The 24,994-nt window shown below is 41.5% G+C and overlaps 1 protein-coding gene across 4 annotated transcripts in view; it reads right to left on the reverse strand.

The window, feature by feature from the left end:
* enox1 (ecto-NOX disulfide-thiol exchanger 1) overlaps positions 1-24,994 on the reverse strand; it is a 101,849-nt gene that overhangs the window by 21,402 nt on the left and 55,453 nt on the right. For 3 of the 4 annotated variants that reach the window (XM_032567413.1, XM_032567414.1, XM_032567411.1), the window contains exons 2-7: positions 18,248-18,375; positions 18,008-18,145; positions 11,045-11,212; positions 10,632-10,838; positions 10,047-10,280; positions 5,468-5,680 (exon numbers count right to left, since the gene is read on the reverse strand). In XM_032567413.1, the coding sequence (XP_032423304.1) occupies positions 5,468-5,680; positions 10,047-10,280; positions 10,632-10,838; positions 11,045-11,212; positions 18,008-18,145; positions 18,248-18,257 (970 nt within the window). In that variant the 5' untranslated portion in view covers positions 18,258-18,375. The remainder of the gene's footprint in view (positions 1-5,467; positions 5,681-10,046; positions 10,281-10,631; positions 10,839-11,044; positions 11,213-18,007; positions 18,146-18,247; positions 18,376-24,994) is intronic. The other variant, XM_032567412.1, reaches the window with a different exon arrangement.

Below are 24,994 nucleotides of genomic sequence, written 5' to 3' on the forward strand. Positions count from 1 at the left end.
GTATGCTACTTGTTTACAGGAGTCTGAGTGATCAAAAGAGAGGCCAATAAATCCCAATTCTGAACCACGATCTCTGTAGCTGCGTTTCTGTTACGAGTCTACTCGAAATTTTGATGATTTTACCGCTAAAGTTGGAAAAATACAATTTTGCATTTGTAGTTTTTCCATTAAAATAGAAAATGCAATTAAAATCATACGTGAATGATGTAATAAGTCATTGAACACCAAAGAAAAGATCCTCTTTGTACTTCCTATCGTCTTCTTTGTTGCTTCCAACATTCAGTTGTTGATCACGTGACTCGTGGGGCGTGAAAAAAGTGTTTCCATCGAGGATTTTGCGAATTACATTAATTTTGATAAGGTTGAAAAACCACGTCAGCTTAGCTCAAAAATCATTTTTTTCGAGAAGCTTGAATTTTTAAAAAAATTGCCGTGTTTCCATTTGTTAAGAACAATTATAAATCACACGTGAGTAAGTCTGTTCATGCCTTAAGTAGTTCAAAAGCATGCCGCCCCATCATCGCCCTACCACTTCCTGTCATCTTCTTTGTCATTTCCACCAGTGGTAACATCCAGTTGTTGATCAAGTGACTCACAGGACACGAAAAAAAGTGTTTCCATCGCATTTTTTTGCAAAATACGTTAATTTCGATATGGCCGAAAAATCCTCGTCATTCTAGCGCAAAAGCCTTTTAATTGTTTGTTTTGTTTTAAGATACATTAAGCAAATTTATTTTTGTAATTCTGATTTGTGTAATTTTACAGTCAATGGTAATGCAGCTTGTGACTTTTCTGACTACCCAGAAATAATTCACGTAAAATAAATGCCAATTTCCCAGTAGTCTGGTTTATCTTACCATGATTCCCTAAAAACACGTCTGTGTTTTACTGGACTTAGACACTCAGGCTCAGAGAGATAAGACCTCAGAATTTTATTTGTGTTTTTAACCCAAACAAAATGTTTTTTTTTTGTTTTTTTTTATCAAACTGGATATCAGACAGATAAGTTGGTTACAAGGATGTCAGTAGGAATAATCAGCAGAATACATGCTAATGCTTTGAACTTTGAAATTTCGTTCTGTTCTTTCACTGTGTACAAATGTTCAGAATTGTTTTATGGAGGTTTAGGACCAAAATAATAATTTAAAAAATACTTTATTTACAGCTAAGGGAAGCTAAATGTTGTAAGACATTTCATCTGAGTATCTTCAAAGAGTCACTTTGGGAGAGGCGATGAAGGCTCTCTAATAGAAGTCAGTCTCGCAACGAATCTTTAGAGGCCTCTGACTGAAGACTGTTGCTGTGACAGTCTCATGGCTGTCATGACCCGCTAACAGCTCAATTTCCGGACTGAAGAGAAAATATTTTACAGAAACACGTCCTGGATTACTACTATGAGTGTTTGCTTTTCCCCCTCCTCTTTAAATCTCTGCCTTGCTGTTTGACTAGGAAGCTGGGCGGACGGATGTTGGAGTCAGAGAAATGACATTTGCCCATTACAGTGTAAGTGAGACATGGTTTGAACTTTTTTAAGCCTCCTTTTCTATTCCTCTGGGATTTGGGAGTAATACAGCCCTCGAGTTATGTCAACTTTTAAGACACTAAACAGTGTTTTTACTTCTTTTCTTTTTTTCACATTTGTAAAAAAGCAAAAAAGAAAGATTAAGAGCAAAACTCCTTCCAGCTGCACAGAATCCAAAACCAGAGAGAATAAATTATGACATAAACGACTCATCTATGAAAGACTGGATAATAATGTTTGAGGAAAAACTTTAAGAGGAAATCCTCTTCATAATTAAGACGGTTGTTTTCCTTTTAGAACACACACTTGCAAAGGCTTGAGGAGGCTAAAGAAAAAAATAGATTCCAAGAAGTGAATAATTGTGTTTTAAAAAGCCAGCTATCTTCATCATGATTTTATTTTATTACAGACATTCCTGTGCAAACAAGATAGGGTATTAAAACATAAAAACAGAGTTTTAAAAACAGTTTTAGTCAGTATAAAACAGGTTTTTGTTTCATCAGCACTTTTTATACATTAAGATAAAGAATGAAACAAAATACAACATTGTACCCGGTTGTATTTTTAAGCTTTGGTTTTAGTATGAAATGTGAAAAAGTCCTGAACTAGACAAAAAAAAAAAATCTCTGGTTGATATTTGTCTGTAAACAACGCTTCGAATATTGCTGCTTTAATTAACCCTTTTTGGTTTTTATGAAGTGAAACTGTACGATAACAAATAAGAAGTCTAGTAACCATTTTGCAGTGGTCCAACCTGGGTCCTTTGTGTTTGCTGCTAACGGTTAGCGTCACAGCACTGTCAAAAAAAAAAAGGCAAAAATATCAGAGGATAAACCTATAAAACTGGTCAGTAGTTGCTTTAATGCCAATAAAAATCTTTTTGCTGATTTTTAATCGTATCTGTTTAGACCAAAATTAGCAAGGAATGTGAATCATGTTTTGTCTTAACAGGGATTAAATAATAAAACAATTGTAAATTTGTGTCATGTGATGAACAGGTCTCTCTCCTGGTGGGTGCTCAGTACTTACATTAAAAGCAGACTCACTTCCTTCAAGACTGACAAGGCAACATTTATCCCAGAATGGAAAGACAATGTTTGGATTCTCGTCATGAGTTTTAGCCTGGAATTGATTCGCCCTGCTCCCCCTTTGCTGTGTTTCAGCTCATTTTCCAATGCAAGACTGTCAGACTCAGTTACCATGTCAACTATAAGGGTGGTTTTAACTTCATTTCCTCTCAGACGAAGTGGATACTTCAAACGAAGCCGGTTACTTTGACATTAGATAGGTACAGTAACAGCAATCTTTCATTCTGTGTAAAAATGTTGCCTTTAAAGTTTTGCTCTCACATTTGCTGTTACTGAACATTTCTGTGCAAACATATTTTTAAAAAATCAAGACATTTCAAAGAGCGTAATCAATGTTATCTCTTATGTGAATCTACACAAAGACAGTAAAAAATAAATTAAAAAAACATTTAAAAAACAACAACCAAACTTTGGCAGCACTGTACTTACCCCTTTGTGCTTTCTTTCACCCACCATTCAAACACAGGAACATGAAAAGCAAACTGATGACACTCTTTTTCATTCCAAGTATCTGCCTTGGTTACTTGTTCAGGGTGTAATATTTAATCAATCAAAACAGAACCTACCGTCTAAGCCGAACATCGGTTCGGAGGAATGTAGCTCAGTACTTCACAGGAAGTGCTACCCACCACATTTGTTAAACTGGCTGACAACATTTTGGTACAACAGCCAAATAAGAAGCCGTCACAACTTTTCAACCACCGTTGTGCCAAAATTTCGGGTAAAATTGGAAAAAGTGACAGAAAGAACTGCGAGAATGCTACATGTGGCTAACAGTTAGCTGCCCATGATGCTAACGAAGATGGGGCTAGACTCGGGGAAGTCGTGACTATATAATTTCATCTGTCATTCTTCAGATGGAAATGGGTAAATCTACTGTGAAAACAGATACTCTAAATAGGATTTTAAAATCAGAATACAGGTGAGACGGCAATGACTGAACATGAGAAGCCCTCCGAGTTACTGGAGTCACACCTGTTCTAGAGATGCAGACCCACGTAGAAACGGTTTGTCGCTTTCTATTAAAACGCAGTACAACCTCAATGTGTCATGGCAAGGCGGCACAAACACTGACGTGATGTGATTTGATTACAACAAACAATCGGAGATGTTTTCCCGTTTCAGATTGCTTTGTCTAGCTCCCTCTGTACTTTCTCCTCGTCGTTGGACCACGAGATGGACTTCAGTGTTGCTATTTTTCTTTAAGCTTGGAATATACTCTCTCGCTGTTTTGAATTTTTACAAACAACGTGTTTGAATCTCGTAACAAAGTCGCTCTGGTGACTCAACCAGAGATGCTACCAACGTTAGCCAACCGGTAACCAGAGACTCGCTTTGAACCCAAACCAAGTAGGTTTTCCAAAAAAAGAGCTGGTAAGTACCAAAGAGTTCTCATTGGGTAGAATTTATTGACTTATTCGACCTTAATGGTAAAATATAATGAAATTCTACCTTGTAATTTTGAGCTGAGAGTATTTATACAGAAATAAGTAAAATACAATGTATAAATAATTCTAATTTTATAAAACTAACATATTAATATACCAGATTAAAGTGTGGTAAAAAAAACCCCTGAACTTATTCTACGCTTCGCTTCGTTCAGAGGGTCTGGGCTATGGTGGGCTCTCTGCTTGAGAAATGATTGCTTCTTGGAGGCGTGGACTGCGTTGCAGCTTTACATTTTACCTAATCGCTAACCGAGATGTATTTAATGGATCAGTTCGACGCTATACAGCTTACCGGAAATTGCCTGCGGTAAACAGTTTCCACGGCGAAGAGAGAAGAGCCGAGCTGAACGAGGCGGCTGTTACTGTTAACTAAATATCAGGAAGCCTGGCCAACATGAACGGCTTCGTTCACTTCCTCCCCTGCCATCGCTGAAACTACAGACAGACAACAATAGTAACAGTGCAGAAAATCAACATCATCGTCATCGGTCTATCTGTGACATCAACTTCACAGATAGATGCTCAAAGGAAATCCTTGGGGTCTCTTTTTACAGTTTAGTACTGCCTTGTGTATTTATATATACACATTTATGTAGCTAAATCTAACAGAACTAGCTGTCAGTGATGTGTTTTTCCTTTAAGCTCAGAACACACTCAGTCGCTGAACTTTTGAGTTTTGCCAAATGATGGAAGTAAAACCTCAAGTTCTGTAAAGATTGTGAAATCAGGACTTTGAGCTGATGATGACTAAAAGATGTTGAACTTGTTTTTGCTCCATGCTGGATAATCTATGACAACAGAAAACAGCCTGTCCCCGGCGGCTCCGTGTTCTGGACTTTTCCGCTGCCCGGGCGTGGAAAGGTCATGACGTTGCCTCTGAAACTCCTGCGCGACTGACCCTCATCGCCGCAGCACGGTGAGCTCCGGATACCGTGGCTGATGGGGAGACGGATGAAAGAGCGTTGTCATGGAGACAGGGCTGAGATGCTCGCGGAGTAAATGAATCAAATCGAGAACGGGCTCCAAAGCCGAGGTGCTATAAATGTCTTTATGGTGTGCACCTCCGTAATCTGTTGCGGCACCACGCCCTGCAGCAGAGAACAACTCCGCTGCACAAGTAGGGAATGGGGATGAGATGACCGGAGTTTCACTACGGATTTAATAACAGGAAGTCAACAACAAAATATTACTGTGTTGAAAGTTCTTACAAATCCTAATCGCCTCACAACTCAGATGAAAGTGAATCCCTCCTGGATCGTGTTTCTTGCTCTCGTCAACGAGAGGAAGTCATCCGTCTGGCTTACCTTAATGACTGCACGGCTCGCCGCTGCTTTACCTCGCAGTATTCAACCATCAGCCTGAAAAGGTTCTCTCACTGTGACTGCATTGCATTTAAAAAGCACACTTACATTGTGTCAATATGGCCACCAGGGCGTTCTTAAAGATCTCCTTGGCTCGCTCCATCTCCTCCTCGTGGAGAGCCTTCTCGCTCATCAGCCGGCGAACGTGGCTGTTCGCCGACTGGACCATGGAGTAGAAGTGGTTGGCGGTCCGGCGGTTGACCTCGCCGCGGTCGATCCAGGTGAAGAGCACCGCCGTGGCCTCGCTGAACTTGTTGTCGTCTGTGGAAACAGTGAAGAACAGTTCGACCGGATCTAGAAAGCTGACCACTGTGGGGTTTGGATTTATTTTTTACTTTTTTTTTTGCTCCCTTTTGTTATTCCAGTGACTCCTGATTTTTTTTTTAAACGAATCCCTCTTTGGTGACCATTTATTGGTTGCGTTCCCATTATTCCGTTTTGTTGATTGTCTGCAAATTTTGAAGCAACACAATTTCACAATTGTGGTGTTTCCATTGAATAAGAAACACGATCGAAGTCGCACTTTGTAGTTCGTTCACGCGATAAAATACTAAAAAGCATCATCCTTCGAGCTGGGTTAGAATTGTTCTGTCACATTCAGGATGCATGACTTCCTGTCATGTTTTATGCTCATTCATAACAACTTTGTTAAATTGTGACTCAGCTCTTAACAATGAAATGTTGAGTTTTTCCTTAAAACTCTACTTCATCGGAGGTTTAACTCTCAGCCTGGTTAAACAAACACAACCTCAGGAAGTGATTGATAAAATCCCTCTCTGCAGCCCCTCACTGCTCATTGCTCTATGAACCACCGCCGCCGCCGCTGCTCACCAAAAGTCATTTTGGTGATTTTTCAACTTCCTAACCCACAATCAGCCTCAGCTGCAGAGAGCCGAGTCTCCGCAGGCCTCCGACTTCGGCTTTCTTCCTCGCCATTTGAATAATAATTGAAGGATGCCACAGAGCGGCTGAGGACCAGAACAGAGTGAATTAGACGGCGCTTAATGAGCTCAATACCCAGCGCAACACAACCTGTAAGAAGACACTTTCCACCGGCTCTGATAAAGGCCCATTCATTCCCAGCAGCAGATTACAGTCACATTACAGCGCGCAACAATGAGACGCAGCTGAACGGGGGACAAGCGCGGGGAGAATGGAAATTTATTTCCCCTGCTGTCTGACGGGAAGAATGAATTGAAAAGGGTTATTCAGAGAGAAAACATGCTTGTTTATTTAGGTATTACAGGACGGGAGGAGAGGGGAAAAAAATGCACATGGGCTCAGATTACGGAGAAGCAAATATTAACAAATCAAAGCAGCGGGTTGCTGCTCCTCAGAAGATATGGGAATAAAACCGAAGCACCAACCTGGAGGAGAAAACAAGGGAAATCTTATCTTTAATTTTGCTGTTATGATTGGTAGTATTTCAGTTTTATATCGAACGTTTGTAGCTCGATTTATTGCTTCTGAATTACAGCGTTCAATTTTAGGATAAAACTTCTTTTTTAAATGTTATTAGCCATGTGTCAGCCTAATTAAATTCCTTGTCCTTTAACACCGTGTTTTTCAGAGTGGTGGTGGGAAAAATGAAAAACTACCAAAATTAAGAAAAATGTATCAAAACATTTTATTCATACATTTTTTTAATTATAATTTTAATAATTGTTTCATAAATTCAAATCTGTTTTTCAATCATTATCCTTATTTGGGAACTTCTGTCTGTCACATTTCATTCATTCATGATACTAAAAGACATCATTAATTATTCGACTTAAGATAATGTTATTCAGTTCAGCTCAGCTGCAATCTACACTCCACCCTATCGATGCTCTGCTGCCTCTTTAAGAACGCCATGGTAACTCTGTGTTTGAGCGTCATCTGACTGAACGGCTGGGCGAATACTTTCTCAGTTGAATCGTGCGTCGCTGGCTTGGTTTGTTCTTTTGACTTAAGTTATTTTTCCCCTCAGACTGGCTGGTGTTTATTCCTACAGTGAGTTTTAAGGCTGGTCATTTGGGAACACCAACAACAGGAGCATTCCCAGGCTCCAATGACCAGTCCACACAAAATAACAACGTTGACTACAACAAATTGCTGAGTTTCCTGGTTGACGCGTCATTTAAAACCATGTGGTGGTTTTTCATAGCTGCAGCTCTCTGCAGGGAGTCCTTGGGGCAGAATCGTCCCCATTGTCTGCCAGCACTCCACTCAGTACGTCAGCCATAGATGATCCATCCAACTCTCCAATGTATTTGCTCTGTCGCTTTAACAAAAGGAGAATGTAGAGAGAACAACATGGCTAAATATAGCAGGGATGGGAAAAGAAACAAGCAGACTGTAGAGTTCTCCTTTAACGGCAACGCTGCTGGAAAGGATGAGCATTAACCGGTCTGGACCAGTACGCTTTGGCACGTGTTCGACAGTATTTTCCTGTTTTTTGTTGTTGTTGTTGATGTATAAAAGTATTCAGTACACAGAGGAGATTCAAAAGTATTTTCAGATTCTCCATTATTTCATATCTATTTAGACACATTGGGTTGATATAAAAATGTGTAAAAATGTGAATTACTGTTTGTCTAGTAATTATTGCAGTGGTATAAATTAAAAATGATGTGGGCAGTCAGTGTTGACAAAACTCTTTGTCACAGAAAAGCCAAAGACAAACTCTGCCTACAGGAAGTCATCACAACATGGCTCGTCTATTAACCCTCTAACAACGTTTTTACCAGGGTTGCACTGAGACGTAGCTCCTGTAATGAGCTCTGCTGATGTGTTGTGATGAGGTGTTTGCTAATTGCTGCTGGCTAGTCTGGAGGAGCCGAGTGTGGGAGGGGTGCTGTGTCATGTGGAAGCTTAGAAGCTAGTGTGCTAATGTGTGCTTGGGTATGGTAAAATATGGTAGATGCAGAGAGGCTTACTACAGAAGAGTTGCTCATGTAATAGAGACCACACACGTTAGTCCGTAAATTATCCTGCTGTGGTTAGATTTATTATCGCGTCAAACAACAACACAAGGTGGTACAGAATGCTGGGTTCGCCACATGTTTTTTTTTACCCCTCCAGGGGGTCTTTTTGTGGGCTCTAGTGTCCCTTATATGACAATAGGGTGACAGGAAACGGGGAAGGAGCGGGGGGAAGACATGCGGCAAATGTCGTCGGGTCCGGGAGTCGAACCCGCGACGGCCGCGTCGAGGACTGAAGGCCTCCAAAGGGTTCGCCACATGTTTAAGGAGAAATAAGTAGTGGCTTGGTTTTCAATGAGATTGAATTACACTAAATTACCTAACTGGTTCTAGCCCGCCTGTTTTCCAGGAACCCAGAGAGGAGAAGAAGTCTCCTCCCTGCAGATACGCAGCCGCTCTCGTTCCGGGGAAAAAGATAGACTCCCGCCCCGGCCGAGCGGAGGATACATGACGGAGGAGGAGCGGTGACCTTCACACTCCCCCACAAACAATCGCTCATCCTCGGCTTCTCACTCCCCTCATCATTCAGCTCACTCCCACGCTGTTTCTTATGCAGTCTCCCGTTGTGCGGCGGAAGCAGGTGAAACATTTAGAAGCAGGACGGAGGGGAAAGAGGAAACAAGAGAAGCGACCCCTTCATCTATTCGTACTCCCAATTCAGACCTACATGGTGGTCATTTTGTCCCACGTCCATCTAGTTTTGCTTTCTTCAACATCAAGGTTTTGATTTTTTTTGACATACTTGCAAAATAAGCTTAGCTTTACACAGAAAATCTGTCATTTCCAGTTAAAAAGCTTTCCCCTACCCCCGAACAAAATACGGGTAAGGAATCGATTTATTCTTGAACACCTCAATTCTCGTTTGACAGGTACAAGCCTTACAGATTTTGAGATGAATTTATTCTAAGTGAAACCAGATGTGAGGGGGAAAAGGCCCTATACCACACTCTGAAAATTGGAAACACGTTTTGGCACTGGCTTCTGCCGCAATTTGTCGACCCTACAGATGAGAGCCCACCGTAAGCAGTTCATGATGAATATTGAGGACTCAAATGTCAAGAACGGCGCACAAAGTGCAGAGGAAGGGAAAAAAAATCTGGAAGAGTCTGAAAAATGGTGAACCTATGAAATAAACAATGTTTGGAAACCCTGCAATCAGGCTGATGAGGTCAGATTTTTATTCTCCCACATCTAAAACACACATATATACAATCCAGTTACTTTCCCTTGACTTGATGGTAACCTGTAATTTTTGTGCAGTTCACATGATTTAACAAGCAGATTAACCTGATTTATCTTTACACAAACACCCTTGTTTGTAACGGCACTCTTACATTTTCCACAAACGGGGCAAAGATTGATAATTGTTCAGCCTCTTAAAAGACTCATCTGCATTTGGTATTACACCCAGCAGGTGGTCTGAGCAGCAGATTATACAACACGAACACGTAAACCTGTGCGTCATCTTTAAGGAGCTTTCGGTGATTCTGAACTAAAATGTCACTGTGTCCATAACGCCTCCAGATTTCATTGCTGCTGAAGCAGTGACGACGTTTCCGTATCCCTGAAAGTAAAATGAACTGCCTCGGCTTTTAACACCTAGCAGGATGACGTTTAGCTGTTAATCTAGCGTTACTGGGCCCGTTCCTCTTAGCGTGACCCACCTTTTAGTTTCTCCGCCAGCAGCGCCGCCTCATGCTCAGAGTAGTGCACGATGGGAGGAGGAGACGGCGGACGCAGGCAGTCTTCGTGAATTTTTCGCCGGTGCCTTTCCTCTCTGGCCAACAGGCGCTGCTTGCACTCCCACTCATACAGGTCGTCCCTGGCCTGAGCGAAGTCCACGTGGATCCTTCCGGAGTCCTTCTTGTCCGTGCTGGAGCCGATACGCATCCGATATCCTGTCCGAGAAACAGCAAACAGGTTGAGTCCGCCGCATGGTAGGCTCTTGGAATCTGACATGATCTGCCTTACCCTAAGTTTTCTGCCAGAAAAACACAAGTTATACCACTTTAGAGCCACATTTGATAAACTGACTACGTCCCTAACCCAGTTAGAGATACCGCCGATGATCAACAGAGTCAGAAGTAATATTACAGTGGATGCTCCGGAGTCAGCAGACATCAAAATATCACAAATAGCTATAAGTAATGCTGAACTTGTCCCCAAACCCCCTTATGTCAGTACAACATTGGTTTATTTAGTCCCATTAATAAAATCAAAATATAAAATATGAGCCTTTTGCCTTTCACCTGACAGATATATAGCCTTGTCAATCATGAACTCCTCGCTGAAACGGATGTGGCAGAAGTTCTTCTTGCTCTTGCGGATGGCGATGATCTCCCCACACTGGTCGAACACCTCCCTGATGATGTCCTCCGTGGCGTTCTCAGGCAGGCCTCCCACAAACACCGTCTTACAGCCGGGGGGGCGCTCCCGCGTCGACGGAGGGGGCAGATCTGAAGCCACCAGCATAGGCGTCATTACGCCGCAGTCTAATCGTTTCTAAACTGGGACAAATCTGCAACTTATCAGACAATATTTAGGCTGTACTTGATACGCCTATCGATATTCTGGTGGTTATTCCTGAATTTGGGTTAATCTGCTTTGAATTTCCTTTTTAAGAAACGACCATCCTCCAGAGCACGGGCTGACGGGTTCTTACTGGGGTTCTGAGGGAAGAGAGTGCAGCTCTTGCAGTGGATAATCTCCTTAATGACAGGCACGTCGGGGGGAATGGGTGGAGGTGGGACCAGGCCGATGCCTCCCATCATGGGGTTTATTGGTCCAATAAGGCTCAGTCCGGGGTCAAATCTCGGGATACACAGAGATTCTGTAGGACAGACAGGAGAACAACAACAAAAAACAACACAGACCGTATAAGATCGGCAAGATGAAACATTTATACACCATTAAATTTATCGAAGGCAATACTTAATCGGATATGATTTTTTAAAGATTTACCTAGAGTTTGCACAACATTCAAAAGCTTTATGCGCGTCAAAAACGCGTCTTAAGTTTGACGCGTGTGCACTTTGAATGCAGACGCTTGGCATTTTGCTCTACACCTAACGTTTCCAGCGTCAGGCGTGTCTGGTTTACACTCAAAGTCGGAGAGGAGGCGCGTCGAGGACACGCGTCCAAATCGCTCTAGCAATTGTTTTACATTGTCGGCTTATTTGCCTAGATGTGTGAAATACGTTAAAGACTTCGTCAGAAATTCGTCTTACCAAAAGAACAACGACCCCAAAACAAGCCACAGCTGCAATGGATGGTTCTGATCAAAACATTTTCATTTTGGAATGGCCTAGCCAAAGCTCAGACCTAAACATGTTTGAAAGAATATATTTTAATGGTTTTCTCGTATTGTAATCTTTAAGACAGTGGTGTCCAGGGGCCAAAAGTTGGCAAATTTAAACTACTGGCAGGCCACAAAATTCATTAAATGAAAAATGAGCTGAGTGTGATTTTTGTTTTGCTTGTTTAGTTTTCTTTTACCTTCTCAACAATAAACTAATTTTTAATCTGCATCTCATTAAAGAAGGGCTTCAGACTGTTGCCTTATTAAAAGAAAAACGGACAATTTCCACATTTTTGGGGGTCATCTATTGTTCAGATTTTTTTTTTTTACCACTCTTGACTTGTGGCCAGGGGCCGAACAAAATCATCTCAGGAGGCCACAAATGGCCCCCGGGCCACACTTTGGACACCCCTGCTTTAAGAGAGATAGTTGGCAGGTCGACGCTTTGTCAAGCCAGAGACCTGAGAGGATGTGCCACAAAATGCAGAACTGAGGTCGTCATGACAACGTAAAGGATTATTATCACACTTACAACGTCTCCTAAAACTGGTATCTTGCTTTCCTCATGCTGGCTTTTGTTAAAGTAGCTTCTTCTTCTTCTTCTTCTTTTTAGCAAATAAGTACTGTTTAAAGTACTGCTCCAAATAGTACATTAATAAACTGCTCTCCAACTTATCACAAACATAAAAAGATCCCAGCCTCAAAAGTGGGTCAGACAACAAAGGAAGGAAAACCAAAAGAGATAAGAAAGCATCGCTTTAATCTTGGAGGTAGCAGATAGGAAAAAGAGAAAGCTGCAGATTGGATCTGTGGTAAAAAAAAAGAGAAAAAAAACTGAAATAAAAAAACTGAAAACACATCATCTGAAATAGGCCTGTGGGAAAGATGGAGGAGAGGGAAGGAAGAACAGGGTGTCTTTTCTCCAGGACAAAGAAAGTGAAGAAGAATGGGGAAGATAAACAATGAGAAAACAGAGGCGACAGCAGCAATGCTTCTCCTGTCTGGAGTGGAGGGTGGGGTGGGGTGGGGGTTGAAGGAGGGTGGTGCAGCGCCGCACGTCACCCCGCCAGGCTCCCCCCGTCTCCCACACTGCAATAACAAGGGAGCGGGAGGAACAGAACGTCAGCAGAAAGTCCTCCTGCACGGCGGCCCCACAGCTCCGCCGCGAAGGCGGTGATTCAAATCGCACGAGAGAGGGGCTGTCACAGGAGGAACAAATGCCTCCCGAATCGCAATTTAATAGAAATAAATGTTTCTTTAGTTTCTCTGTGCAGAGAACTGATCAAATGCAGCCCTGATTCAGAGTGAAAGCCTTTTTTTTTTGTTACTTCTGCTGCTGGGGTGAACAGTCAGGACACGAGAGAAAACAGAGACTGAGGCGCTTTAAATGTTCTGTTGACTTAATGAGGAGGGGAATTTAGCACGTATGCTAATTTGATATAAATCAAGACAAAATACTGTTTAACTTTTGCAAACTGGCTCAAGATTGGTCAGATTGGATGGAGAACACTGATTTTAAAGGGGCAATGTTTATGTAAAAGCAATGTCTTTTTTTAACTTTACATCATGTTATTCCCTCATCAAAAACATACTGGAGTGTTTATTTGATTCTTTCATGCATGTTCGAGAAATCCTTTAATCTCCATGGCAACCATTCAGCTCTGCAAAACACTTTGTGGGACTTAGCTCCGCCTTTGAGACGAAGCTCCTCCTCAGAGCTGCAGTTTCCACTTCACAGGGCAGCCCTCCCCCACTCAGCAACAATTAGCAAACATCTGCTGAGCTCATTTTACGAGTACAAACTTTGTTTAAGGGGTTAATAGAGGAGGCATGTCGTGACGACTTCCTGAAAGCGGGGTTTCAGAAAGAGGAGCTTCTTAAAGAGACAGAGGAGAAAAACGCTGGACGAAACAAAGCAGCAAACACACAGTAAGGCAAAGGCAGAGGGAGTTTGCTGAAAAAACAATCAATGCACCATGAAATGTCTATTTATATTAATAATGTCTGCTGCTGGGATAAAGGGGTAGTTCTGTCAGATTAATTTTTTTCAAATTGTGGTACTATTAAGTAGTTATCAGCAGAAATTTCTGCTAACTGTCTTAGTGTATTTATTTTTGTATAAAACAGAAGTAATTTACAACAGATAGTCCATACAATTAGTCTTTCTATCTGGAACCTGTATTTAAAGCATCTTGGGAAAGTTAGTCAGCTACAGATAGTAAGACGATTTAAAAAATACAAAAAAATACTGCAGTGATTTACTTTTTTGTTGCATCATATCTCTGTTCAGATGAGATTGAAGCCACATTATGTCAGTGAAAATACTGTATTTACCTACGCAACAGTAGTATAAAGCTTTAGATTTCAGTGTCAGCATAAGCTGCTATAATGTATTTGTCAAGGGAATTATTTAAGCTAACCCTCCAGCAGCGCTCAGGAGGAACGTGGCAATTGTCGGCGATATAGGGGGTTGTCCCGTCAGACCGTCAGTTCCCGAAACCACACACACAAAAGAAAAATAGTAAAAGTGTACGAACGGCACACAGGGCCGGAAGCCTGTGGGATCCAAATGATCCCATCTCTTAAGACTGCGGGAGAGTTAATAGAAATTCATAGTTCCAGTTTTAATGTGTTGGACAGTTCTTAACTTAATCTCTTTAAATGTTTCCCCTGATTAAAGCTTGCCAATGATTTGACCGTTGTTAGGGTGTTTCCACCCCTGATAGTCTGGTAGACTCGGTTCGACTGGGGACCAATATTGAAACATTTGTTCTTTTTTCAGATGTCAAACTATCCAAACCCTTTGAAAAGCCTGTTCACGCATCCACCTGTGGTGGCGAAGATAAAGACAGTGGTTGTATGATTTCTCTCTTGACTTTGACAAAAGACCACGAGCCATTTCACCGTCGTGTTTGTTTTGGTTGAATGCCCAGCGCTGTTGTTCGCGTCCTACTTTTGGAGCAGTCTCCTCTCCGTTTGTCGTTAGTATTAAACATTTGCGGTCCTGATCAAAGTTCGATTGTGCATTCACACCTCCCCAAACGAATCGGACTTTCTAGGCGTTTAATTAAAGAGGACCAAACATGTTTAACACCTTTTTCACGACCACAGGACGTGTCTTTCTACATGGTTGTTAGCGACCCCTCAGTTGGGGTTGTTGGCAGCTGGAACCAGGCAGTATACAACCAACAAGAGGCTCGTACCATTTTGGTTTGGTTAAAATCCAGGTGGAAACACTTTGTTTGGCCAGGTAGTTTGTTTTACCTCCCCAGCACTCCAAACAGGCTCTATATACTGGCCCCTCTGGCATTGTCATTCACACATATGTGCTGTGCTACTGCTCTGAGCTACAATCATGCTCTTTTAAACACTTACGCAATTATTTATTTATTTTTCTAGTGAATTCTCTATTATCTTGCCACTTTTAAAACCGTATTTTACTTAGAGAGGCTTGTTTTCTGAGCAGCTATTCTGTGGTCAGTAATTCCTAACATATCTGCATTTTTTTTTCTTCAGCATTCAAGCAAACTCAATGCTGCAGACACTCAATGCTTTCACGTTTGGATAATAATATTGGAGCCGCATAATATTGGAGATCTTCAAGCTTATCAAAAAGAGAAATAAAAACACGCGGTGAGATAATCAAGCATGAATCTGAGCCGCTGCGGCATGAAGAGATTCTTCAGGTCCTATGAAAACTCATTAAAGTGCCTTCAGCTGTAACCCCCTGACAGGTAAATTGCACATCTCTGTGCCACGCATTCGTCGTAATCACACGGGGGTCGCTTTTTGCTCTCGGCTCTTCTCTCGAAGCCAAAAATCAAGCCGAGCCAGGTTCGTTTGTCTGGCTCCGAGCTCTGGCTCTGCCTCTGCCAGAGACGCAAACACAGGAAGAGATAGAGAAAGAGGCAAAATAAACACAAACACACACACACACAGGCAGGCACAGCCAAAATCAGGGGCAAATAAAAGCAAAAAAAAACACAACAAAACACAATTTGAAGCGAGAAAAATAAGTGTTTAAGCCCGGTAAATGTGATTATTTTAAAAAAGGCTTAAAGCGGAACCGCCAAAAGACGTGAGCCACGGCGGCAGCCTGGCGGCGAGACATGTGGCTGCGTTCAGCGCGCCGCAGAGAGACGACGACGTGAGGTTTAAAGTTATCCTGAGTCTAATCTTTAATTGAAACAAACATCCGAGCGTGACCTGGACACGTCTCCAGACCTATTAATCGTGTGGGAAACAGTAGACGCTCCTGTAGGATTCCACCAAAACCCAAATCTGCAATTTGTGCGGCTAATTTTCAGAACAATTTTCTGTGTGCTCCCTGAGGGCCTTGTATTTATCCATCATTAAAACAATATCCAGAACCGGATGTCGGCAGAGACGTCAAACCTCCTGTTGTTAGATTAAGAGTAAGGATGCACGATACACTTTTTTCACCTCCGATACCGATATCTGAGGTTTAATATCGGCCGATACCGATCCGATTCAGACAAACAGTACTGATTTGACTCAAAATGTTTCTTCTTGTTTTTCAAACACAGACATAAATGTACTGAATTACCAATTTATCTGATAACTCTGCGCCAGCGCAGAACACTTGAATGCACCAATAGCTTCACTGGCTTGGTTAAATGCTAAATGAGCAAATGGAGAAGAAACAACTTACATTAAAACTGTTTATCCCCCGCCACCGGTGGCTATGCTAACTAGCATAAGCATTTATAGCAGTGTGGGGGAACTAGCTGTAGATTAGCAAAGAGAAAGGAGGAGGATGTGAGTAGTGTATACACCGGGGTGATTGACAGCACTAGGACCCTCTCCCTAGCGCTGATTGGTTGTTTCTAACTGGGAATGGTGGATTTCTGCACATGGCAGTAGAACCACAGGGAAGTGATGGAGGAGTTTGATTTTTTTTCATGTTATCATGTCTCATATTACACATAACACATTTTTTGCAAACAGTTACATACAGGACTAAGAAAGATTAATAAAAACTCCAGTTCACAGTCAAATACAGAAATAAACATACTTTTCAGAATCCTCACTGTTGCGCTTATTGTTGTTCATTTTGACTCTAGAGTGTCATTCTGTTTACTGTAAATTTGATACTTATCCAGATTTAAGTGCTAGCCCAAACTAAGAACACTCGTATCTCATGGTATTCATTTCAGTCGGGCAAAAGCCGTGGATACCTTCACTACCACTGTGTAAACATGAGACCGTCTCTCTCTCAGAGATAAGTGTCAACACGTGCTTTTGTGATGCGCAGCAAAAGCAACACATGCTGTGTCAGATTCACTTCATGTCACGGCTGTCTCATGTTCCCTAAACGTTCCCACATGTAGCGCAGGAGGACGTCTGCGGATGTTTCCAGAGGTGAAGGCAGCTGAGCATCATGCCATCGCTACGATGACATCATGCATTTTACTTTACCACAGAACACATTCGGGTCCACATGCTGAAACATTCTGGCAACAAACATAATTATACAGAAATTAAAAAAGAAACTTGCGTATAGAATAAATATCGTATTGTTGGAGTTCAGTTATATTTTGAAAGCACTAGTACCCAGAGTGATCCAGTACACATAAATCCTTCGGTTTTTTGTAAAGTTTTCACACATTCATTATTAGGATCACAGAACATTTGGGCGTCACAGAAGGACAGAAACTGAAGGATTGAATAACTCCAGATGCACACATCTCTGTTTTTCCCCCCCCTGAGTCCTGCATTCCCAAGAAAAAGTGTCACAGCTGGATATCTGGAAGCAGATCTCAAAAAGACGGAAAGTGGCGTCGCAACAGAGGAGCAACGCCGGACGTTTTTGGAGCGAGTTCTGCTCAGTAAAGCTTGTTAGAGGGACAATGCTTGGAAACATCTGGTGCTGCAGATAAATTCACACAAATGCAAATTCTCTCGCTTCAGAGAGTTCCACCACTTCTTTGCATCTCTGGTGTGCAATTTAAAATCAATTGAAAGAAAAGAAGTGCACTTTTCACATTTTCATTTCTAAGAACAGAATATTTCCTCTACCTTCCATTTATTCACCCTTTGTTTTTGTTGGTCTAAAGCTTAAAACCCCCATTACTTTACGTGTAAATCTTGACAACAAGCCCATGTTAGTACACTCTTTCTGAGTGCAGGATATACATTTTTAATTAAATGTGTTCAGATTTAAAGTGTATGATTTTATTGTCTCAGCGCAGGCAGAGAAAAGGGCCATCAAATAGAAGAAAAAGGCATCTTCACATGTAGCCAGAGATAAAGACATAATCCTCGACACAATGAAAATAAAGGCTTCAAGTAGCGAGAAGGCAGTACCTGAAACCAGCTGCTGCCCGCTGATGCCCACAGGCATGATGCCCAGGTTGTTCATGGCTGTGGCCCAGGCTCCATGATCAGCAACGGGGACGCTCAGGGGGTTCTGCTCAGCTCCGAGGTTACCTGGACCATCAGCTGCTGGAACGAATTTGTCAGAAACAGACGATCTTTCATCCCGAAAATCACCAACCTTGATTTGCTCAAAGTCTTGTCAGGCAGTTTTAGCTTTTCATTATTTACCACTGGCCATAGCAGGTCGTCCTTTGTCGTCGTCTGAAGTCCTGTCATCAGATTGCCTCTCAAACAGACAGAGCCATGGACCAGCGGACGTGTCGCCCAGTTTGGTCTGATCCGCCTTCACGGTTTACCTGTGCAAAACAGAAAACAAGAAAAAATAAGGCCAAAGTCATCAAAGAAAAGAAAAAAACTGCACAGGAATCTACATTAGTGGATTTTTTTTTTAGACAGTTCCAATCCAAGCTGTGTTTCCAGCAATAAAAGCCACACACACACACATCCAACTCCTGATCCGTGCGCAACAACAACTGCTAAACATCGGTTTTTAAACTTCCCGTCCTTAAACGTTACCGGCACTCACTGGTGTGCACACGCAAACAAACGCAGGCCCGGGCCGTTTTATGTGGGCCGTTTGTGGGCTGGCACCGCTGTGGTCACCCGCCTGAGAGCGCTCCGCCGGGCGACCCGCAGAGGGCCCGATGGAAAACATGAAACAACTTCATTAGATGAGCCAGAAGGGCATCCGCTTCATCCCTAACGCTGGTAGAGGCCATGCAGGACGCATCCTAGCTGAGCTGGAATGATTAATCAATTATTCAAACGATCGTCAAATAATTGATTAATCATTTACTAAATGATTAATTGATTAAAAAGTTACTAAACAATTAATTAATCTTTTACTAAGCAGTTAATCAACTGACTGTTTAGTAATTTGTTAGTCCATTATGATTAATCGTTTACCGAGTTATTAATCATTTAGTAATGATTCAGTAATTAAGTAAGCATCATTAATCGAATACATTTAGCTAATCGATTAATTGTTTAGTAAGCGATTAAGGCCTTTTTGGGACTTCGAAAAACGTCATTTTCTGAAAAAACAACACACTCAGCTGCAATTAAGTCACAACTGTACAAATATATGTTGCATTTAAGATAAAAATAGACCCTTGTCTGTAAAGAACTTTTCGAGAGCCATAGTTTTAGCTTTACCTAGTTCAAATTCTGTAAAAAAAAATAAAAATTGATTAAGCACCATATGCTATACAATTATTAATCACTTAATTCAAAAGATGACCAACAGATTAGTCCTACGTTGCACTGATGCTAAGACGAGCAGAAAGGGCGGAGCTTTTCACAAGTTGATGCTAGAAGTATTGTTTTAGCTACAGATGTATCCTTTGCAACAAATGATCACTACACCCTAGCTATTTTATTGCATTTCAAGCGATAAAATGAGTATTTTATTATTGAAAACAGGAACTGAATTATAGTGCTAGTCAATAATACTCAACAACAGTACAGCTAAGGCATAGTAACTAAACTTTCTCACAAAAGAAAATGTAGCTGGTGGAAATACATTTGAGGTGTACAATTCTGCTGATCAAAAATGTACAGCTCCTGTATTCAATGATGCGAAAACAAATATAACCCTTTACAGATTTCTTTTGCTTCCGCTTTCCAGTCACACCTAAATCTACCCAAAAAGATATCTCAACTATTACTTGTGATTAGTCTCACCCAGTTTCACCAAGGCCGGCTGAAACTGGAGAATCAATAAATCACTTCACCATATAGAACCTGTCTGACAACATGAAGTAGGCCATATCAGAGTGGAGAGGGTCATAAAGCCATTTCTAAGGGTTTGGGACTCCAGTAAACTACAGTAAGAGTAGAGAAAACATAATACCTCAGTAGAACCTTCTAAGAGGTGGCCGACGTACCAATAATACCTCAAGAACTCATCAACGACTCATCCAGCAGGTCACAAAATACCCAAGAGGTACAACTAAAGCTCTGCAGACCTCGTTTGCGTCAGTTAAGGTCCGTGTTCATGACTCCGCAATAAGAAAGAGTGATTGGACGTCAGTGGAGGCCATTGGAGAGTTTCAAAGTGGAAACCAAACAGAGAGCAAAGGTCTGTGTCACATTTGGCAAAAGGAAGTTGATGATCCCCAACACTTCAAACCAAGAACATCATACCATGTCCAGGACCTGGACGCCTTGTCATAGTTGATGGAAAAATGAGAGTTGGCAGGTCTAGAGGGCTGAAGCATGGTAACCCTAACACCACGCTGGTAATCAGCGCTTTTAATTAGGAGAACAGCGAAACTTTGACGTATCTCAGTGCAACAATGAAGTGGCGGGTGTTTGGTATGCGGCGCTCGTCTCCCTTCCTTCCTCTCTCTCTCTCTCTGTCAATGTCTGTCAGACCACACTGTGCAGCAATCTAAATTTTTCACTTCTGACACCGGGAAACCAGCCGAGCCTCCCGCCACATCCCGTTCTAATTGAGACACAATCATATAGATGAGTTTTTATTAACGACTACACACCGTAATGTGTACTTCAGGGACGCTCGCAGTCGGACTCGCACGGAGACCGTCCTTGACGTAGTCCTCCTCACTCTCGGTTATGAATCTGATTACTGAGGGGGAAAAACGGAACCAAACTGTCTGGTGCAGCTGTAGGGGGGAGAGCTCCCTGGTGATGTTCATCAGTAGTGAAGAGTCAGCCAATCAAATACTCACTCTTGTTACGGATGAGAACTTACTGACGATGTGCAAGTCTGATGGATCATAGTATTGTCCGTAGGGTGTATTCTACGTACAGCTGTGTACGTATGGTGTGATGTGAATCCTTGATCGTTCTGCACCAAGGATTCTGTGGAGCCCAACACAGACGGTCTGGCCATTTGTCTATTGTTAAGGACAGGGAGTTGTTCTTTCATGCTAAAGAGGGCAGATAAGTTCTACGTTGGGGAAGTAACACTTAGTCTCCAGGATGAAGGAGCTCTCCACTGCTGTTATAAGACACTGCATATGTCTTGAGAGCAGTTTGACCAGTGACACATGATAAGACCATGTAGAAATACCTAAAGCAGAAGAGGGGTGAGGAGCACATTACAACATTTTTCATTACAAACCTTTGGAAAGATTTTGACTTTTTGAGTTCAGAATTTTTTTAATTTTTTTTTTCGAGAAATTGTAGACTTTTCAAACTCAAACATTTCCATGTTTTTCCTGGAAAAGTTCTGAGGTTCTAGTTGGTAGAGATGGTAGACGTGTACCACAACTCAATCTACAATGGTCCTAATACGCTGTCGTAATATTTTGGACTTTATGATGTGGAACCTTTTTTTTGTAAGATGCGTTTGGCCTCGTCCTCTGGGAACAAATAACTTTGCGGCCGGCTGATGATGAGGTGAACTCTCAGCTGTTCGTATGGAATTTTCCAAATGATTTAGTTTGTTTACCTCGTTAGCGGCTTCAGCAGCCAGCACTCTACTCAAAGGCCTGCTCATGCTCTACAGGACGGCAAAAAAACAAGTAGACAAAAGAAGACAGATAAGTAGATTGATAACTTTCTTCAGACCGTCACAATAATAGCCTTAAGGGGTTGATTTCACCGCTCTGCAACTCTTTGCATTAGATTTCGCTGTTTTGGCAGTAGAACACCATTCTGACATTTATTAAACCCTTTCACTGGATGAAAGGTGGGCTTTTCGTCAGTATGTGGACACGTGAATTGTCGTGGAAGTTCAGGAGAATGTACGTTCACGTAAATGGCCAGGAATCGATGTGAAATTTGTTTTTCAAATGCACAAAAACTCAGCGATTGGACAGGGAGTGATGAGGAGAACGCTAGTACTGTTGTCAGGACAGAAGAAGAGGTGCAGCAGTGCCTGTATGAGCCACAACAATGGAAATATAACCTGCTTTCTGACCTGCCTGCGCATAACTAAGGGAATGTTGTCTTGTCAACCGAGACTGGTATGTAGTTTGTCATTTATTGTCATTTTTGTGATTATGTGAGATGGAATGACTGGGTTTTTTTTTTTTTTTTTTTTTTTTGGTGTTGATCAAATGCATCTACTTTTATTGTGAATTTAAGTTTTGAAAGACTTTATTACAATTTTAATAAATCAGTTACTTTTAAGGGTACGTGATTTTGTAAAAGATAAACCTCCATAGAGTGGCCCAAAGTAGCCGTCATGATGGCTCATTTTTTTAATTATAGGAGCAATGAACGTTTTTACAATCTTGCTCAGATATGTATTCTTGACATACATGTCATAAGCATGACACGTATTCAAAAATACAACCACTATCTTATTAGTGTTACCATTATTGGTATCATCATTATTATTATAACTAGTATTATTAACAATAATAACCTTGCCAGGAAAAACAATGCTGATTGTTGAAAAAAGGGAATTCTCTTACGAAATGTCACGTTTTACTGGAGCCGAAGTGCAAATGTCAGCCACTTTCACGTCAAAGCTACGTTTTAGCGTGATAAAAAAATAATAAAAGGGCACAGAGTGGGAAAAAAAGTTGAGCAAGGTCCCACGCAACAAAACTCAACGTGACATGTTGACTGGCTGATAGGGGAAGAAAGATGAGATTGAATTTGATTTTCCATCAACCCGAGCCTGAGAGAGAAAACTCCGACTGAAAGAGGCAGGGCTTACGTAAGCCTGAAAAACAGCAGAGCTGCTAACATCGCTCCCTCTCCTCACTGCGAGTTACACATCAATTTGACAAACACATCTACACACGCACACCTAATCCAGGTAAGGATCGCATGTTTAATGGGCTGCAGCAGGCACTTACTTAAAATCTACACAGACTCAAACACCTGCAGCGACGTTCCGTCTGCAGGAACTGCTTCTTTATCCTGCTGCTTACTTGTTCATATCAGCCCGCCCTGTCAAATCTGCCTGATTTTCTCTCCGGGGGGATAGGTGTGTGTGTGTGTCTTTGAGGATGTAATGTACCATAGCAGAGTTTGACGACTGCCTTGTGTACTAATAGGAATGTAGAAACGAGTACTGTAGTTGTGAAATAAGTTAAATAAATCACCTCAAAAACAACTGCCTTTTGTGTCAAACCTGATCTGACATCATTTACGGTGTTTTCTAACCAGATAGTTTGGTAGACTTGGTTTGATTTGAGACCAAAGTAGCAACATTTGTTCCATTTTCAGCTGCTGTGGTTTGCTGTCACATTGCACAATCCATTGGAAAAACTGTCCACCTCCTCGCCTGTGGGGGCGCTGCACCAAGAACCACTGAAAGAAGCAACACTATAACCTCAGAAGAAGACACTGAACTCAACTTCCTTCCTCACTAAATGTAACCAATAGTGGAGTAGCGTCAGATTTTAGCGGTTGTAGGATTTCACTTTTGTCTTTGGTAAAAGACCACGAGCCGATTCTCCCACTAGTCAGTTGCATTTGTTTTGGTTGTATTTACCCAGAATGCCCTGCAGTATAGTCCGCTTTGTGCTTTTGGAGCAGTATCTGGTTCATTTTCATTCACATATGGTTTGAACCACAACCAAACTAAGAATGTAGGTTTTTAGTTGGACCAGAATTCGCTTTTTTGGTCTTAATCAGAGTTTCATTGAGCATTCACACAAACTGGAGTTTGATTAAAGTGAACTAAACAAGGCTGGTGGGAATGCACCCTTAGTTAATATTATGAACAAATTTACACCGGTCTTATTACTCCAGTAATAATAACTGATGACAAATCTCCACCCAGAGGAGCGTCAACGAGCTTAAGGAAACAACAGGAAGGCTAACTGGACGACGTACGGTTATTTTATTCCATTGTTTTGGGCTTTTAGCTTCTATCTGCAATGGAACATAAAGTATTTAGGAATGTAAGCAACCAACTGGGATACTTTAGCACAAGCCATTGAGATTTACAATCAAGAAAACACTGATTTGATTTAATACTTCAAACGTCAATTATTTAGAGTCGCAATACAGCAACCAACAGATAATGTTTTTCTGCTATTGAAAAGAACCTTAACCTTGGGTCCCAGATCAAACCACTGACTTTTATTGCCCCAATCACAAACTCCAGACACCGACCTCTAAAGGAAACGGAATAAATATTAACTTGACTCGTATTGATGTAGTCCATTTGTCAGGGAACCAACACGGTGCCTGGACAAAATCTGAAAGTTTTGTCCAACATTTTATCAGTTTTAGCCACACTTTTGATCATGTGTTTTCCAATAAAGAAGCTTTTTGTATAAAGTATTGAGGGTTTGTGAAAGCTGCTGTAGCGTAAGAGATAAAAGAGCCACAAGTTGTTCTCAAACTAAAATGACAAAAAAAAAGGAAGCGGTTGCTGTAATTTTCCCGTCTACACTTCTCTCTCTCTCATTTTTTTCTTCTGAGAGCAGACTGGCCGATGCCAAACGACAATCCGAGCGTTTCTGCTCACTTTCACACATTATGAAATATTCACAGCCGAACGCATGTCCTCTAAATTATTCATGAGCTCAGTTGATCTCTGAATCCTTCACACAAAGCAACAGCAGGAGGTGCTCTGTCAAAATAACACTGAGACACACAGTCAGAGATGCACAATCATATTTGCATACATACTTATCCTCAGTTGGGCGCAAGCAGCATAAAAACAGACAACTTTGGATTGCTGAATTCCACAAAGGTAAGAAATCTGGGTGTTTCTAGAAATCTGGAGGCAGGTTTTAAAATTCTCGTAATGGTTTCTGTTATTTGAGGATCTCAAATATTTATAAAGAACACAACACATAATGTTGATGTCAACATCACATCCACTTAGCAAATTTATTCTAGCTGTTAAGCAGTGCTTCAAATGTTGCTTAGCAAGTTGATGCTGTGCAGCTAGCAAGCGAGTGCTTCTAACTGGCTAGTTTCACTGGCAGATTATTTCACTTATAACATGGGAAATATCAAATATATCTAGTTATA

This window comes from Xiphophorus hellerii, chromosome 7 (assembly GCF_003331165.1).
Source record: "Xiphophorus hellerii strain 12219 chromosome 7, Xiphophorus_hellerii-4.1, whole genome shotgun sequence".
In the NCBI taxonomy this organism is placed as follows: domain Eukaryota; kingdom Metazoa; phylum Chordata; class Actinopteri; order Cyprinodontiformes; family Poeciliidae; genus Xiphophorus; species Xiphophorus hellerii.